Source organism: Eucyclogobius newberryi, unplaced genomic scaffold, assembly GCF_026437365.1.
Source record: "Eucyclogobius newberryi isolate DKJ021-1_F unplaced genomic scaffold, fEucNew1.0.hap1 SCAF_8, whole genome shotgun sequence".
Classification (NCBI taxonomy): Eukaryota; Metazoa; Chordata; class Actinopteri; order Gobiiformes; family Gobiidae; genus Eucyclogobius; species Eucyclogobius newberryi.
Genome location: NW_027316500.1, coordinates 15,735,775 through 15,754,443, shown reverse-complemented (window position 1 = coordinate 15,754,443; position 18,669 = coordinate 15,735,775). Strand labels below are relative to the sequence as shown.

General features: G+C 40.7%; 1 protein-coding gene across 2 annotated transcripts in view; it reads right to left on the bottom strand.

Moving 5' to 3' along the window:
• Nucleotides 1-18,669, bottom strand: part of slit1a (slit homolog 1a (Drosophila)) — a 61,999-nt gene that overhangs the window by 9,263 nt on the left and 34,067 nt on the right. The window contains exons 5-24 of one of the 2 annotated variants that reach the window (XM_072437629.1): nucleotides 17,484-17,555; nucleotides 17,124-17,195; nucleotides 15,641-15,712; nucleotides 14,782-14,945; nucleotides 11,856-12,003; nucleotides 8,281-8,352; nucleotides 6,564-6,635; nucleotides 6,400-6,471; nucleotides 6,041-6,184; nucleotides 5,665-5,828; nucleotides 5,070-5,093; nucleotides 3,221-3,365; nucleotides 3,041-3,115; nucleotides 2,821-2,964; nucleotides 2,594-2,737; nucleotides 2,356-2,522; nucleotides 1,775-1,907; nucleotides 950-1,018; nucleotides 253-324; nucleotides 85-156 (exon numbers count right to left, since the gene is read on the bottom strand). In XM_072437629.1, the coding sequence (XP_072293730.1) occupies nucleotides 85-156; nucleotides 253-324; nucleotides 950-1,018; nucleotides 1,775-1,907; nucleotides 2,356-2,522; nucleotides 2,594-2,737; nucleotides 2,821-2,964; nucleotides 3,041-3,115; nucleotides 3,221-3,365; nucleotides 5,070-5,093; nucleotides 5,665-5,828; nucleotides 6,041-6,184; nucleotides 6,400-6,471; nucleotides 6,564-6,635; nucleotides 8,281-8,352; nucleotides 11,856-12,003; nucleotides 14,782-14,945; nucleotides 15,641-15,712; nucleotides 17,124-17,195; nucleotides 17,484-17,555 (2,097 nt within the window). The remainder of the gene's footprint in view (nucleotides 1-84; nucleotides 157-252; nucleotides 325-949; nucleotides 1,019-1,774; nucleotides 1,908-2,355; nucleotides 2,523-2,593; nucleotides 2,738-2,820; nucleotides 2,965-3,040; nucleotides 3,116-3,220; nucleotides 3,366-5,069; nucleotides 5,094-5,664; nucleotides 5,829-6,040; nucleotides 6,185-6,399; nucleotides 6,472-6,563; nucleotides 6,636-8,280; nucleotides 8,353-11,855; nucleotides 12,004-14,781; nucleotides 14,946-15,640; nucleotides 15,713-17,123; nucleotides 17,196-17,483; nucleotides 17,556-18,669) is intronic. The other variant, XM_072437630.1, reaches the window with a different exon arrangement.

Here is an 18,669-nt window from a genome sequence, read left to right as displayed (position 1 = left end):
CAAGGGAGAAAACAAGGTAAAATACAGGCTTCAATATATTGTATCAAGTAAACATTTGACTGTAGAAGAAAGAAAACAACTTACAGCAGCCGCAGGGAGTGCAGCCCACTGAATGCCATTCTGGGGATACAGCGTAGGGAATTGTAACTCAGGATTCTGTGGTGTAAAAATAAATACATGAGCATATCATTCATTTGCTTGCATTCTAATGTGACTGTAAAAAGAACTCATTGTGTGTTGAGCCGGCCTTACAGTGTGGTGAGCTGGCTCATGTTGGCAAAGGACGAGTTGGTCAGGGAGTTGATCTTGTTGTTGCTCAGGTCACTGAGGAGAAGTTAAAAGATCAGTTTAATTATTACTAGTTATTTGTATTCATAATTCTAGTGTAATTGTAGAAAGTCACAGAATTGGGGAAAAAGGGGAAGAAGCAATTAAAAAAAAAAATATTTGAAATTAATTTGATCAAGATAAAAATGTAACTGTCCTTCAGTGGGACAGTAGGGATCTCTAATGTTAAGTGTACACAACGAAAGCTACTATTTAGAGGTCAGAAATAGATGTGCATATGTATGTATATGGGTGGGTATGTACATGCGCATATATTTTCGAATGTGTATGTCTAGCTGATATTTGGGTAGATAAAGTATTCATGGATCCACTTATGCATTATTGATGTGTGTGTTTAAGTGCATTAATTCAGTTGTATATGAAATGTATACGTCTTATCTATGTATGTGTTTGTGGGCAGGCATTGAATGAAGGAAGAACATGCACATATGAAAAGACCCGGGTGCTGATGCGATTTGATGGACTGCTTATGATGTAATGTAACCTACTGTGATGCACAAGTATGGTCAAGTGAAACTGTATATTAAACATATATGTACACCAAAAGATCAGTTTTACAGTTAAAATGATAACAATGAGAGACAAAAGAGCTGAAACTTACACCAGCTGAAGATTCTTGAATGTAGACAGCTCCTTTGGCACAACACTAAACTGGTTTCCATCCAAATAGCTAAAAGCAGAATAATATTGTCAAAACAAAACAAACAACCAAACTAATAATGAGATTAAATAATTCATATCAATAAAATTGATGGGATTAGGAAGCAGTGTTTGTCATAAGACTCGTCCTCATTATAAGGTATTGTATTCCATTACATTTGATCAGAGCAATAAGAAGATGTGAGGGCAGTTGTTTAGCTTTCACTGGCTATTGTTTCACTTTGTTTCATGAGTGAGAAAAGCTGAGGGGGAATTGAGTTGAAAGGTAATGATAGGTAATGAAGATGCAGACGTGGACTGGAGATAATGATGGACTAACTGACAGCAGATGACAAGATGAAAGCCCAGGACAGAGGACACACCTGGTCATACCTGCTGCTACAATGACAGGCCTTAGGCTCACGCAGCATGGGCGTGTACAAGGAAAGTATTGGACCTATTCTGCTCTCTGCTCTTTCCATTGAAAACTGCTCATTAAAGTGTCCTCTCGCTCCCCGTGCTCCTGTGGACAGCCTTTGGCCCCCACACAACTATGCACAAATACAAGGGCCCTGGCTCTCACTGTGAGAGTGACATCAGTTCTAGCCCCCGGGGCACATGTCTGGGAGAGGAACTGCAGGCTTTATGGACCTGTTTCCTTTCCCCTCACATGATGTAATCACTTTTAGTTTAGTTTTTTTTTTTCTTGGAGACCAATTGGCTCTTATTCGTTGTAATATTTTAGAGAAACACTGAAGGAAGACATGCATCAAGTAAATCAACTCACAGTTCTGTCACATTTCTAGGGATGCCTTTGGGAAGAGTGTGGAGGTGTTTGTTACTGCAGCGGACAACTGCCTCCACACAAGTGCACTCACTGGGACACTGCGGCCTGGGCACGCAGCTCAACTCCTCTTGGCCTGGACACAGTTTTGAATTAAACTTTAGCTCAAGATTGTAAAAAAAAAAGAAGCACACTTATTCAAAATACAATAGAAAAAAAAAACAATAGAAAAAAAAGTTGTAAAATAAAGTACATTTTCCCATGTATTATTGATCAAGGAAGAGAATGGAGGCCCTGGAACCAGCTACTAGTCTAACATTCATTCAGGTGCAAAGAAGCTGACAGGTCAATAAAGCAAACAGCTCAACAGCCGCAGAGCGCTATTGACGTGAAGCTTAGGAAGTGCGGAGTGGCAATCTATTCAGTAAACAATAGAAAATCGCAAGAGCAGTCATTATTCAGGATGATCAATGAGTCAATGTGAAGGTGTTTATCAGTAATCAGAGGTCGTTAAAGCTTTTGCAAAGAGGGTTCTCTTCATTTGAAAGAAATGCGTCATTATTCCTTGTGCCCACATCACTGACCCTCTTCACAGCGGAAATCAGGCAGAGCCACATCCTGCAGAGGAATCTCTTTGAGAAACGCTGGACGCTGGCAGCGTGGGTTTCCAGTCACTATTTTCCTGTTTCGGAGCCAGTCGCCAAGCCAGGCCAGGTGGCAGTCACAGTTGAATGAGTTAGCCAAAAGGTTGCTGTAAAAAGTAAGAGAACGTAAGTGCAAAGTTGTTGGGAATCATTTCATAGTACATTGTTTTGATCTTACAGTGTTGACAGTGTCTGCAGCGTGTCGAAGGCACCAGGAGTGATGGTGGTGAGCTGGTTGTCGTACAAAGACAGCAGACGTACATTGTGCAATCCGGTGAAACTGTCATTGTGCACACAGCTGATCTTATTGTTCCTCAGCATTCTAACATGTAGAATAATCTGCATTAGCATCAGAGTTCCATAACTATTATATTATTCTCATTATGCCTTTGTCGTCACACTTACAGCATGCGCAGACCCTCCAGACCCTGGAACATCCCACTACGAACAGAGTCAATCTGATTGGCTGTGAGGTGAAGCTCATTCACAGAAGACGCACCTTCAAAAGCACCATCTTCAATCTCAGTAATTTTGTTGTTGCTGAGGTTGCTAAGAAAGTGATGACAAACACAATTAATATAAAAATAACAATGCAAAGTGTTATTTCTTTCATATATAAACTCACATTTTCTTAAGCTGGGAAAGGCTTTTAAACACTTCAGTTGCCTCCAAAATTGTGATCTCATTATTGTTGAGTCGACTGAAAAACAAATCATTGCAAAATAACTACATTTAAAACTTTCCTGAACATAAATGTCTTTGAAATGTCTTTATTGGTCTGTGCTTAATGAGTTCGGAGGCTTACAGTTCAGCAGTTGAAGCAGGGATGTGCTCGGGGATCTTGGTGAGCTTCAGGTTGGAGCAGTCAACTACATTGGACTCACAGCGACACTTTGGTGGACAAACTGGATCACTGTTACAGGCGTTGTTCAGACGGCTGTCCTCTGCACCTTTAACAAGTAATAAATACATTTTATAGAACCCTGTCAATGCAGACAGGCACACCTTTCCCCAGGACGCTTCAGTCGCCCTGTCCCTAAAAGCTGACTGAATGTCCTGTTTTGACCTCACCCATCTTAACCCCAGGAGCCCTAAAGAGTCTCCTGAGCTCATCAGAGCAGCAAGACGAAAGCTGGGGAAGTTATTTTAGAAGAGTGGGAGCACTGGCCTGTAAAGAACAGTGGCAGACCGTGAGATAGGGACACCAAAGAGGATTTGGACAGTCGGCTTCAGTGATGCAGAGAGACAGCAAGAGAAAAAGGGAGGATGAAAGATGGAGCACTGCAACAGACAGGTGGAGTGAAGAGGTAGACACTGGAGACAGCAGCTGAGTGGCAGTCAGAAGTGGCCTGGGTGGAGAGTCAGACTGGCACAACTCTCCCGTCTATGAATAGACGTTACATGGTAAAAAGTGTGTTCCCGGTTACATCATAGCTTCTTAATAATGGAGCAGCTTTGGGAGTGGCTTGTGACAGTGAGTGGGTGTGTGTATTACGCCTCGCACTACATTACTATTTGGTAGGCACTTAACTTTCTTTAAAGAACAATCTAGCCATTTTTGTATCCAATCAGAAAGAGGGATGGGAGGGATTGAGAGAAAAACTGGAAAGCAATTCATCATTAATATCTTCCTGTTCAATATAATACATGTAATATCTTGATAAAGGGCAGCTAAACATTCGTTATTTTTTCCATTGGCCTGTGCAGGTAATCCAATTTCTTTAAAAAAAAAAACTAGATCCAGTTATTTCTAATTGTCAATTATAGGTATAGGAGTCTTTTTACACGAGAGGTCCACAGCCAACCCTATTTTAAAGCAAGTTTGGAGCAGAGTTATCAGAGTTTAGACTTTGGAGAAAGATGATTAAAAGTCTGTATTGTTTATGCTCAGGAAATGACTAGAGAAAGCCATGTTAAATTCTGTTTGTTTTTAATAAGACATATCTTTTGATGTATCGAAGGGCTGGGCCCTTTTTGTTTACATATTGACCAGTCGTCATGAAAATGCATCAGAAAGAAAGACAAGCTTTGATCTCAAAATGCAAGAGAACTGGGAAAGCTCTGTAGAGTCATTACCTCCGTCATAAAGGCACTTTCACAGTGAGCGGACTGAGACACAAGCAGAGGAAACACAGCAGAAAGCCAAAGGGCTTTCCTCTCAGCAGTGCACCATGACTCATCACTGTAGTCTCTGAATCTGCAGCCTCCTCATTAGAAATGCATTATGGAAATCCCTGGGATATTAATGATTTCTGAGACTCGTGATGAATTAATTTGAATACTTTCAGTTAATAAAATTAGGTTATATATATATATATATATATATATATATATATATATATATATATATATATATATATATATATATATATATATATATATATATATATAATAGCAAAGAGCTGCTTCTTTTGGACATGATCAGCTGCGATGGTCCACCAAACACTGAGCTGAATCTAAATGGTGAATTAACTTGCACATTTGATGCCTCACTTTTCTTTTTCTGTTAAATATATATTATGTGAGCACAAGGTTGTCAGAGTTATGTATCTCAAAGTCAGAAAATGCATAACTGATCGTCTTGAATGAATATTGTGTGGGTTTTATTTTTTACAGCTTGTAGAAGGAGTGGAAGATGTTTGTAAGCCACTTACCAGGGATTGTGTACTGCTCTTTGGCTGTGATGGAGAAAAAGAAGAGGGCTGATGTCAGTGACTATGGCATAGCAACAATGTTGCTATGCTTTAGTAACGTCATATATACTGGATATATATGACACACAATGCATACAACATTTCGAACTGAGCAGCCATGGCCTAACTCTGTGTTTGGTGGTGAAAAACCATGAATGTATACAGTGGTAAATTGAAAAGGAAAAGACAAAACAACTGTTGCAATAGCACAGACATGTTTTCAGACTGCAGATGCTGAAGGATGAAGGAGAGTCAGAGGAGGCTGACAGGAGGCAGAGGTGGGCAAAAGGCCAAGCAATGCTGGGCACATGCAGAAACTCAAGCCTTTTGAGCCGACTCAAGAGGTGACGTCAGCTTACTGTGGTCAGAATGTGAAACCAGACACACTGTTTGATCTTGTAAAGTGAAATGAGGAAACTGCTAATAATTGTTTAGCAACACGGATCAGAGAGCAACAGAAAATGCCAAAACTAATCAGTGAAGTAGAAAAGAGAGAAAAGATGACAGTGAAGCGGGAGTTTGTCGTAGAGATCGACACAGGAGAGGAAAGGCCCACCTGAGCAGCGGAATTTCTTGCTCTTAATTTGTCCAATGCGTTTGTTAGCGAGGCGGCGAGGGCTGGCACAGCGGGCACCACTCGTCTCAATTGGGTTTGTACGAAGGTAGTCGGCAAGCCACTTGAGGTTACAGTCACAAATAAATGGGTTCTGGGCCAGGTGGCTACAGAAGGGGATAAAAAACATTAGGAAAAAACTCCAAACACATTAAATGTTACAGTGAGTGGTCTGGATCAAGGATGAAATATTAGGAGCAATTGAATTATAATCCATGGCAGCTTTTGAGATTGGGATACATATTTTCCTGATGTGTATGTGTTGTATTATAGCTTTAGTTATATGTTATTGTACATGTTTGATCTGTGTGTGACTCACAGTGTTTGTATGGCTCTTAAAGAAGTGAAGGTGCCCTTGGCAAGGCTTTGAATCTTGTTGTCATACAAGGACAGCAGCGAGAGATTCTGCAGGTCCTGGAAGGTGATGGCACGTACACAGTGAATCTTATTGGCATTCAGCAACCTGGGAAGGAAAACGGGGGGAAAAGGAGTAAGAAAGAAGAGCACTTGTCAATGTTTCTTTAAATGGTAATTCATTATGCGTTCTACTGTATCTAGAAAACTGCATGCACGGATACAAAATGTATCTGAAGGTTATGGCTTGTACAGTGAGTGGGTGTAAAGGTTTGCAGGTACTGAGTCTGCTGAGTATCAGCACAAAGTGAGTGGTCTACTTACAGCAGTTGAAGGGCATACAGGCCGTCAAACACCCCCTTGGGCAGGTCCGTGATTTTATTTCCATACAGCACACTGGCAAATCACAAAACATACACGTCATTTACATAAAGTCCACAACCACCCAGAAAATATGTGTTTACACAAGCTGCTCTGCAACTACTCACAGAGAGTTGAGAGAGCGCAGGCCCTGGAAGGCATCAGGAGCAATCTCTGAAATCTGGTTGTTGCTCAAGTCTCTGTTTGAGAGAAAAGACTCAGTAAATAAGAAGAACTAGATAGGCAAAAGAAACAGACACCTGAGGTAAACATGACATGATCTGAATGAATGCCAGTTCTTTATTTAAAAGGGGTAAATGAAGATCATCTTAATGTTGTTAATGGGGTCCACAGGCTCTATCTCCCAGATAAGCACAGAGCATGTTTATGCACTCATGCGAGACAACGTGCAGAAACCTGGATACACAGATGAAGAGGAATGTAATGGAGCATGTGGACTGAAATCCAAGTAACTGAACTCCACTTTTGTGTTGTTGTAATCCTGTGGTGAAAAAGAGGGATATTTTCTCATTTGGGGGTAACTTTAAGTATGACCCATTTGTCTTCCTGTGTAGCCATGGGCTTTCCTGCTAAAGTAAGCAATGCAAAGCAGTCAAAGTGTGCACTGGTGTGTCTATAAACACTATCCATGTCCCAGTGTTAAAGAAAGGTTCAAGTGAAGGTTATGCAAATAGAGCCAAGGTCAATGTGGGCTGTTTTTTACAGGACATGCTCACTGAAGGATGTTGCACAGGTACATATTCGAAGACACAAAAACACAGAGAAGTAACCTGACTGACCACTCCTTCACATCATGTTACACACATTTACAAATATTAGATACTTGGGTATTGGGTACTTTTCAGAGCCATGACAGTGTCTGACATGATCTACGAGGCTGTCTACACTTTGACTAGGACACAAGACAAGCAGCCACAGGGGCAGCTGAAACAACACTAACACGTGGCCATGCATTTTTGTTGCTAAATGTAAAATCAGTGCAACAGTAGCAGGTCAGGATCGTATAACACCAGCAGCATGTTTATATTTTATAAAAACCAAATGGACTAGCGGATTTCAGGGGGGAAAAAAGATTGCTCAAGTCAAATGGTCTGCTTCGCATTTGCAGGTTTAGCATTCATCGCATCTGCACACAATAATGTATATGAAAGATCAAGGTTAAGACTAAATTTGGAGAGGAGAAATGTTTCTTGGTTATTTTTCGATAGTTGACAGTCTGGAGTCAGTTGGGTTTTGTCAATAGTCCATAGTCAGCCATTAAAACTGCCGGGTCAGTGTCAAGAGAACGAAAGAAGACAGTTTTATTAGTTATTATTTATCCATTAATATGGAAATGTTTTGTCTCTCGAAAAGTTTTTCAAATTGCAACTGTACAAACTATTTACCTTATGTGAACTAGTACGTCTTGCTTGTGTGCAAATAAAATGAAACAACAGAGTTGTCCATCTGTGTGCGGCTTTGTTGTGCGTAACTATTGCACAGCATGTGTCCTGTATTACTGTATGTGCAAGATCCTGCACAGATTTGGCGGTTTGAGGCAGGAGCATGTCAGTGTGGACTCCTGGAGAGGGCCTGGCCTCAGCTCTTCATCATGTTGGCCGCAGGCTGCATTCGGCCGTGAAGAGGGTTCAGCACGGACACAGTGGACATTTGGACTATTGCCCGGGGAAAACCAGTGCAGCTAACACAGATGATGGCTGTAACTCTCAACTTTCCAAGAGACAAAAAAATTGGTTCTTAGCAAGAAAGCCAAATGTTATTTTTCCAGACTTCTTGTTCACTTGTGCATTATTTAGCCCCGAGGTTGTATACAACAGAACTTACATCCTACGCAGCTTCTTGTATGGAGAGAAGGCTCCAGGAGGAATAGACTTGATCCCATTCTGCTCCAGACGTCTGGAGGAAACAGAGCAGAAAAGCCAATATTATCAGTTAAACAAACAATAGATGTTTCTATGGCGACTCCTCACACTTCCTGACCTGTGGCCTTTGCTGATTGGTCTGATTATGTTATGAAGATCTATTTCACAGCTGTAATGCATATTGAAGTCATAACATCCTCAAAAGCAATAAACAGTGCAATGCTTAAGTGGTGTGGAGGAAAAAGACTTTGCTTTTGGATTGCTGGAAGTTTGAAGACTATCTCTATAGAACCATTTTTATAGTTTCTCATGTAGGATTCTGACTTTCTGATCTTACTTTTGCAATAAATGTCTTTATTCCCAAAGTATTTACCTTCTTTGGTTTACATTTTATCAGTAAAGCTAAGAGCACAAGTTGAAAAAGGACAAAAAAGACAGACAAATACAAATATACATTTGTTCATTTGGAACAGAGCTGTCCTGAAGCGTAATCAGCTTCATATGCGTGTTGGGAAACAGACATCTAAAGCCCATTAGTGCTAGCATGCTTTAGTGTATGTAAGTGTGCTGGCTGCTACTTGGGACAGATCTCAGACCAGACCAATTCCCTGGTGGACCTGGCAAAGGGCTGTTTATCTGCAGGTCAGTTCACAGCTTTTAAAACTGTCCTTAACAAGGTTTAGCGGGGCCTAGAGGAAGCCAGCTGCAGCCTTGTCCTTTGGCCATGGAATGGCAAAAACTAGCTTAAAAACTGGATCATGTCCTATGGGCCAGTGTGTGGGGTGAAGGGTCAGTGGTTACAGCGAAACAAGTGGATGTAAAAACATAATTCAACAAAAACGTGTCACAATTCTCAACATTCCTTTCCGTAAAATCCATTAAGAATGTGTCAAGGCCAGTTAAATTTGGGGATAATGGTGAATACCAAAGATTAAATTCATAAAGATAAATATTTTGCTAAACACAAGCCACAACCACTTCACATTTTCAACTTGCCAAAATCATCTTTAAATTACTCCTCTTCTCAAGTAGTATTCTTCATTCTGTGAGCTGCTTCATTTGACATTCTCAGATAGCAGTGATTCTAGACCACAGATTCTTGTGGTGGCCATGCTTCTTTTCCGTCTGCTTCAGTCCGGCTGTGTGTGGATTTACAGTGGACTGACAGCTCTGTGGTTCCTCTGCCCTCACCATGCGGTGGAGGAGCAGGCCAAGTGGCTTTAGCGCCTTCTCTCATCAACCAGTCTGTCTGACTGGCCCAGATCCTCTCTCTGTGTACACTACAACTTATGGTACTGTCTCTACAGTTAACGCTTCTGCATTTATATAAGAATAGCATTTAAGGAATGGTTGTTTAAGTTTTGTAATCAAGCAATATTCATTTATTCAGACATCCACTGAATTAGTAGTACAACAATTGTCTGACATCTAGTTACAATACATTGAGATTGCTCAATACAAACCAACTGCTAAATCCTCCAATGCTGTTTGTTCAATAAACTGACAAATAAGAAAGAACCTCAGAGAGTTTCCTTAGAGTTGCATCTTTCTAATCCAATTTACCCAACCAAACATTTCTCTTTGTGTCTGTGCAACTAAACATAACTTTGTGCCCTGGTGTCTGTGCGCTGGTGTTTGTGTCCGCTCAATCAATGTTCTTCATCCTTTTCATTAGTGCTTGAGCATGGTTTTCATTATGGGGAAACACATTATGCCTTTGGGCATTAACCGTGCATGTGTGTGTGTGTCACAAATGGATGGCAGGACCGCAGCGGCGGATGAAAGGCAAGGACACTTTTACGGCATAGTTCAGTTATTGCAGATGGAAACTTTGGTGCATAATAATGTGTTGTGGTTGTGTTTGGTTTAACTGGGCTTGGTCTCACAACAGAGGAGCACAGAAAGCAGCTCACATCCACCAGCTATATACACAGTGGCATTCATTAGGAGCAAACAGGGCACTGAGGTTGCAGCTCTCTGATTTGTACATAATGAGAGCCGGATGTGTGCGTTTGTGATCTCACTACCAAGATACTACAGTGGCCTTCATGCCCAGTAGTTCAACTCGTTATCATTGAAATTGATTATACGAACTCCAAGAAATCAGTCCAACCGTACTTAATTATGAAGTGGTGGCTTCTCTGGTGTGTTTTACTTCCATAAAACACAAGCCTGTGGTCAGAACAGGGAACAAAGGCAGCAAAGAGCAGGACTGTTCTCAGTTAAATTTGATTTCCAACCAATTTGAATTAAAGGTGCACTGTTTTTTATTTATTTATTTAAGGTTATGTATTTAAGGACATAGCTTTTACATTGGAGGAACCAGATGCAATGTTTTAAGTGTATGTAGCAGAATATGCTAATTTTCAACACCTGTCCATTGGGCCAATTTAGAGTTGCCAATTCTACCTAACACATGCATGTCATTGGACGGTGGGAGGAGCCGGAGAACCCGGAGAGAACACACGGTAACACGGGGAGAACATGCAGACTCCACCCAGAGAGATCATGTGATGTTGGTCTGGTCCGGGAATCGAACCCATGATCTCCTTCTTGGGAGGCAAGAGCGCTAACCGCCTTTGACACGCTGCACCCCAAATTGCATTATTATATCTTAACTGAGCTGTATTAAGAGCATATGTGGTAATGACGCCGATGTTCTTATCATCGTAAAACTCCTATCAGATGTACATTTTTATTCTTTAAATACAGATGAATTAGTGCACATATATTTTATGCAAAATGTGCTATTGAACTATTAGAACCATTTATAGATGTCAGAAGAGAATCCAAATCAGGGCATTTAGTGCAGCAGCTGAAATGGGTCAGGGTTATGGAGGAACATGCGATCTATGACTTCCACGAAGCTGAGTATTTATATACAGCCCGAGAGGAGGAGAAGACCCAGAAATCAACTGGCGTCAGACTCATGTGGAATATCACAGATGTTAGTGTCTTCACATTCATGACTGTTTCAGAATATAATGACACTAGAGATGTCCAGATTATTATCTTAATCAAGACTCTATATATCAACTAAAATATAATAATTGGGACAATTTTAGAAGCAATATTAAGTATTTTTTCATCAATCTGTAGTCCAAAAATTCACCTATTTCCTTGCTCCTAAAGTAAAATTTTCCAAAGGTCACAAACTTGAGAAATAGTAACGTGTTGAACAACAAATTAAAAAAAAACATTTTAAATGTATTATTTTGTTTGGTCATGCTCTCAGTAATTATTGTACATAAAGTATAATCATTGAATTGAATTTCACAATAACCATAACACAAGAATGTGATATTGTGACATCCCTAACTAACACTTATGCCTTTTATATTACAATCGGGTGCATGTTGGTTGTAAATTAGGAAGCATGACAGCCTTAAAAACTATTTTCTACAACCACTGAAAATCAGAGGAACATGAAAACAACTACATCCTGCTAAGAAAGCGAAGCAGCGTTTTAGAGTGTGCACACTGCTCACTGCTTCATGGTTGCCCAGTGAAGCCTGACAGATGCTTGTGTGAGCTTACATTTCGGCCATAGTCTCCGGCAGGTTTGCAGGAATGGCAGTTAAACCTTTCCCTCGGCAGTCCACTATGTTGTTGCTGCATGTGCACATTGCGGGACAGGATCCTCCCCCGGTGCTGCACGGCTGAGGGCTCGAAGACTCCTGGTGACCTGGTGAGGAGGAACATAACATAAGGGAAGGATTATGGAGGAGTAGAGATGGAGACAGCTTTATTTATCATTCCATTCCATTATTCTTGCTAAAAACATCCTCTGCCATCTCAACTTTAAAAGATAATTTTTGACATTGAAATAGTGAAAGATTCTGCTTTTCACGATGGTGCAAAGTCGGTCACAAAGAAACTGGGTTACCTATCAAAAGCATGTGGTTTTACTGAGAGGGGAAGAAAGACATGAATAATAGAGTTGGAGCGTCCCAATAACATTCATTGATCTCTTGTTGCAGATTGTGCATTCTCTGGGGTACGGCTTTCTGCACATTCAGCTCCATAACCCCCATCTCTAAACCTCAATAAATTCTCAAATGATTCAACTTTTGCTATTTGCATACAAAGCACACGAGGCAAGGCAGCTTCATTTCTCCACATACTTGTTCAAACTGCTCTGCCATTCTCAGCGAGGGCCCACTTTGTTCTTAATGTGGGTCTAACTATAAATGACAATAAATACATTTGAATAAATACAGACTTAAAGATGACTACTTACTCAACTAATTACTCAACAAAGAAATCACCATTATGTTTCAAACCAACTGAGCAGGTATATTGTGGCAATTGCTCACATGTCAGCAAAAAAACAAATAATATATAATCTGATCACTTATATTATGTGAATTATGTGTGAGTGGATTCATACTGATTTAAGCACAAGTTTGTGATCTTTAGAACAACATACTCACTAGGTGCGTGTGATTGAGGTCCTATGATGTGCAATGGCAGAGCTCTGACAGATCTGGGATCAGGTGTAGGCCAAAGCAGAGCTCCATTCTGATCTAACATGGCATATTTGACAGGGCTGGGATCAGGGAGAGTGCAATGCACAGCTGGAGCGGGCTTAACAATGACAGCTGTCTGACAGGGAGTGTCAGAGGGAAGTGTTTGAAATCTCCTTGCTCTTCACCATCACCATTACCCTCGGCTTCTGCACATTTACCTTGTTTCAAGGTTTTCCTTTTCTACTCCCTATCACTCCCACTTCAATGGGTTTGCAGTCAATTCCACTCCATCTTCTTCTTCCTAACCTTTTTCTAACAGAGCCATTCTCATTGGTTCCTTTTCCAAATTATTGGCTCGAGCCTTCCATGGAACATGGAATGCGACGAGACATTGTTCTTGCCATGGTTTCTTATTATAGTTTTTCATGGTCAAATTTTGCCACAACTCGGGCATTTTTGACCCTGAACATTGATGAATGTCACACATGGGACATAGACGCGATCGGCTCGGCCCGAACTCCAATAAAATGGAGGTTGCGAGAACGCCCATCTCAACAGTGCCGACTAGTTCAAAAAAGAAAAAACATGAAATGCTTAATCTTTGGTCTAGGCACATGAGACTTGGGACAGTGATAGAGCTACCTTTGACCTTTGACCTTTGAGGAGTAAAACGCACCTGGCAGCATCGCTCTATGATAAACAGGAAGTCAGCCATGTCGAATCAAAGTGGCACCGCCAAATTTCACTTTTTTTTTTCAAAATCGTACTTGTCCGATCAAGCTCAAAACAACACTTTTTGCATCTAAAGACATTGAAATTGAATAAATATTCAAAAGAATGTTGAAATTCTTTACGGTCTCTGCGTAACGCCCTCAAAAAAGGCTTCATTTTCAGTGTTTTCAAGGACAAGTCACACCTATTGGAATTGATCTGCGGAGCTCATATTTCACTCACTAATGCGTTTTTATGGTCTGATTGGAAATAAATACCCATGCAACAAATGTACTCTATAGCGCCCCCTACCCATTGTGTGAAAACTCAACATTGTCTGATTTGTTTGAAACTCATGGATTATATTCACCTCAAGACGCCATGAAAAAAGTGCATTGCAGATATTGTGTATTTTCACAATTGGCCAGCAGAGGCGCAATGAATGCCTTCACTTCCTCTTCCTCTTTTATTTTGATGGGACATTTCCTCTGGCGCCGCATTAGAATTATTTATACTTTAGACTTTATTCTTTAGACGTAATTATTTTGACTTAATTCTTTAGACTTTATTCTTTAGACTTTATTCTTTCTGCCACAACTCGAGAGGGAGAGGGAGAGAGAGAGAGGGAGGGAGAGATTGTAGGATTTTTGACGCGTTTCCACTCTGTAGCCAGGGTCATTTTGTAGTCTCACTCCATTTTTGTAGATCCTCCTCTTTATTTTCCTGCCTCTGGACAGGCGGGAAGGCGGTCGCGCGGGAGGCGAGAGCCATCATCGCCGCTGCCGCGGCTTTAATTTTGTTTTTGTTGTTATCAATTAATGTCTTCCAATAGACCTATTGCAACAGAGTTTAGTTAGTTGAGCAAAGAATTGTTAATAATGCATGTTGTTCTGATTTGACATGCCACATTTCAACCCTCACAAAACAATCCTTGCATGTTGTGTGAAGATGCTGTGTCCTTGGGGGAAAGGGAGACTCTCATGGTGTTTTTCTTTGCTCTGATATGATAATCTTGGTGTCCACTATGTGCTCAAAGTTTCTTTACACAAAAGTAGGTCATAACAATCCTGGAATGAAGATGTAAAAGGTTTTTACTCTGATCCTACAGAAACACAAGAGGAGATTTTATAAACATATAGAGGATTTCCATGGCAAACTTTTATTGTGCAGACACATAAAAAGGCCAAAAGAGGGTGCAGGCAAACTGACAGGTGGCTGCCAGGTGCGAGGCAACAGGGTTAAGCAAAAAAAGTCCAATGAAATGATGAGCAGCAATGACGTACCTGAGCATGTGAACTCGTGCTTTTGTACTTCGGCTACATTCAGGCCTCTGAGCTCTGCAGGTCCAGTGCACTGGGTGAACAGTCCAATGGTGGGTCTCTGTCTGAGCCACTGGGCCAACCAGGATAGATGACAGTCACAGTTGAGATTGTTGGAGTGGAGACGGCTGCAACAAATAGAAACAAAACAACCTGGTGAGTGGTATTCAAAGACCTTCTCAGCGTTCTAATTTGAGGTGCGTTTTATTTGTCATAGAGCTCATCAAATTGTACCCCGAAGCAAAACACTGGCCTGAACGCAATGGGCCATGGTTGATTGTAAATGGCATATTCTAAAGGCAGAATGCTTAAGAGGTCTTTTCAAAACCCAATACTCCAAACACAGCAGCCCTGGAATGCTGTGCTGGTTTAGAATAACTCATTGTGGTGCAGTGGACCTCTGGAGCACCAACCTCTGTGTTTAGACACTTAGAGCACACAAACAGCCAGGCCCCACGGAGCGCAAGGACACAAATATGCGGTGCAGTCGCAACAGAAAAAGCATAATTGTTTTAATTGGTACATAATTTCACATTCAGTAATCACACAAAATGTAGACGACATATGTTGTGCATTAACCTCTGGAGGCTATTTACATCTATCTTTTTTGTTTTGTGTGCTTTAGACAAAGGGAATAATGACCCTTGGCTACAGGCTGTGCTTGTGGCACACTCCCAACACCACATGGAAATGCAGGACCGATCTGTGAAATCATATGGGTTTATCCAACTGTGGGCTGCCACATCTGGACAGTAATGTGTTTTGATATGTTTAAGAATATGTCCAGAAAAATGGAACATAGAATGGGAAATGTGTGACTTACAAGGTTCTTAGTTTAGGCATGTGGTTAAAGCTGGAGACAGGGATGCTGCTGATGTTATTGTTGTTTAGTGTTCTGTAAGAAGAAGAACAAGTTTGGGTTAATAAATTGAATTTACTTTACAGAAACAGAGAATAAATTACATCTGCATTCAAAGCCTTCCCCCGTTTTTTTTTTAATATCATTTCCCCATTTTCCCCATTTGTGTGGCATCCTGCTGAGACTATCAAAACACAAATGGAATCTCCACACCTCCTACGCATTCTGACAAGCAACGATGCCAATTTACATGCAAGATCACAGGCATCTTCTGCTTTATGCCATTACACACATATGCACTTTAAAACCTCTGCTGCAATAGCAAACCGGCCATTTCAATGAAACAAATACAAACTTTAATCATTTAGAGTCTTGTCTTTAATACAATGGTCCTCCTCTATATCTCAGGCCTATTGATACAAACATTTCACTCCCCATACATCTGCAAAATCAGCCATCATTAGACTTAATAATTATCATTCATTACCAATCCTCAAGTATGTGACCAGCCCAATGAAGTGAAAGTGACAGAAACAGTCCGATAAAACAACACTTTACATTTGGTTTTACTTTTTGGGATTTTTAGATTGAACTGAACTGACTTGTGCTTCTGTATGTGTCACAATTTTATTTTAGGTTTTATGATTACCCGTATTTTCCGAATAGAGAAGAAAAAAACATATATAAGTCTGGAGTATGAAATGCAGTTGCAAGTGTGAAAATGACAAATTATATCACATATAAGTCGCTCTGGAGTTTAAGTATAAAAAGGTGCGACTTATAGTCTAGAAAATACGGTATATAATGTGGTTTGAATATTTACGATTTGACATTTGACATCCAACAGACCTAACCCTATATATATTTTATAAAGGGTATAAACCACCATAAAGCTTCTATTTGAGTGGCTTTGTTGATGAAGATACTCTGAGCCTCATTGTCAGAGGTTTGCCTTAGGCTGGAGGGGGCACTGATAAAAGAGGGTGGAGCAGATATGATGAAGGGGAACAGCGTTGTCAACTATGTGGGACAAGGAGTTAATGGGGCCTAATATAAAACATGCAGGGCCCTCGTTCGCCCTTTTACAATATTTTGGTTTAATAACCCAGGCCACTCAAATTAGGGAGGAAAGTGCTTATGAGTCAAATCATGTCACTAACACAACAAATTATTTTTTGCCAATGCCCGATCTCAGAAGCTAAGCAGGACAGGGCTGGGTTAGTGCTTGGATGGGAGACCACTAGAACACCAGGTGGCATAGTGGGCATAGTGGGGCGCTAGAGGGAATGTCATTGTGTCCTTAGGCAAGACACTTCACCCACATTGCCTAGTAAAGCTCTTTGACTTGAAGGTGGAAAAGTGCTATGTAAATACACTGTAAGAACATTATCCTTGTGAGTGCTTGAAGGGGAGGATAAAGGATGTGATGGTCAAATTCAACACTTACAGAACTTCCAAGCCTCTCAGTGCCCGAAATGCTCCATCTTCAATGCAGGCGATGTGGTTTTTATCCAGCTGACTACACAGAAAAGAAACATTGTTATTATTGACAGACAATTTTGAATTCTCCCTGCAGACTGGTTGTAATCATCAGCAGAGTAAATACTACACTGATGGACTATGGTAAATCAATATGGAGCTTGTAATCATGAAGACGAGCAGCGATTGTGCATCACTCTGCGGCACACAATAACTACGGTATCAAAATAAATGCAGCCGTAAGAGCTTAGTTTATATAGGATGATAAATAGAAAAACTACAATCTTCCACACACAAATACTAATCATTTATCAAAGAAAAAACTCACAGGTTTTTAATGTCTGTGGCTCCTCTGAAGGCTTTTCTGGGGATCGACTGGATCAAGTTCTCACTTAGATCTCTGTAAAAACAAAAGTTACACAATGATACAGTATTATTTGTTTGTGACCAATGTTATGAATGATAAATATATTATAATTCTCTGTTTCCTCCCTGGTTCTCTTTGTAAACTCATCACACATGTGTGATGTTTGACTTCCCACAGCCCATAATCCGGTTATCATGCTGTAACATGATTGGCTTGGAGTGATGAATACACACCACTTACAAGTTTGATTGGATTAGACGCTGAGGTCGTGGGGGGTCGCGTCACAACTGTAGCTCTGTTCTGGGACAAAGTGCCCAAAAACCCCACGACTGCCCATAATGATGCTCTATGGTATCAAGCCCACTGGCTTTTCTCATTAACTTCCTGAAAGAACAGCCACAGTTGTCATGGTTTTCTGGCTGCACGTTTTTGTTCACTGAATTTCAGAGATTTATTGTGGGGTTTGAACTCTTATGGCCGACAGCATATTAAATTTAGCAACGCTACATTTCTGTATTTACACATCCTTAAAATGGCAAAGGACACATTTCTGTGGGAGACCATGCCACAGTATTTTACATATTATGTGGTTGTGGCTGACTGGTATTTTATGCAGAACTTCAGCCGTATTGAAGTCAAGATATTTGACATTTCTTGATTAGTTTGAAAACATATTTCTGAAGAAGCCATGATCTTGGAAATATACATTCTGGTGAGGGGTCAGCCATCACCACAAACAGCCAAACTGGCCTGTGTTAGTTCATGTTTGACTCCAGCACTTTACTCCATTGAGGACACAAGCATGAAAGAGACACTAAACAGGCAGTAGTCTTTTAACATGTTTAGGAAGTGATAAAACACAAAAGACTGTTCTTTCCCTTTGAGAATATTGTTTTTCATTCAAACTAATGTGTTAGTGAAGTCTTGCAGAATCAGGGCTGAGGCAGTTAGGCATCAGGAGCAGGATAACAGGTCATAATCACCAGGGTTTATTCAGCAGCTCTGTTTGAGTGTGAGAGGTACTCGGCTGTGCCCAGTGACCAGACCGCCTCCTCTGCTCATTACACTGAAGCTCCACACAGAGCTATAATGACCAGGTCAGTCCTTCCCCTGTTTGTTTCCTGAACACAGCTTGTCCAAAAGCCCC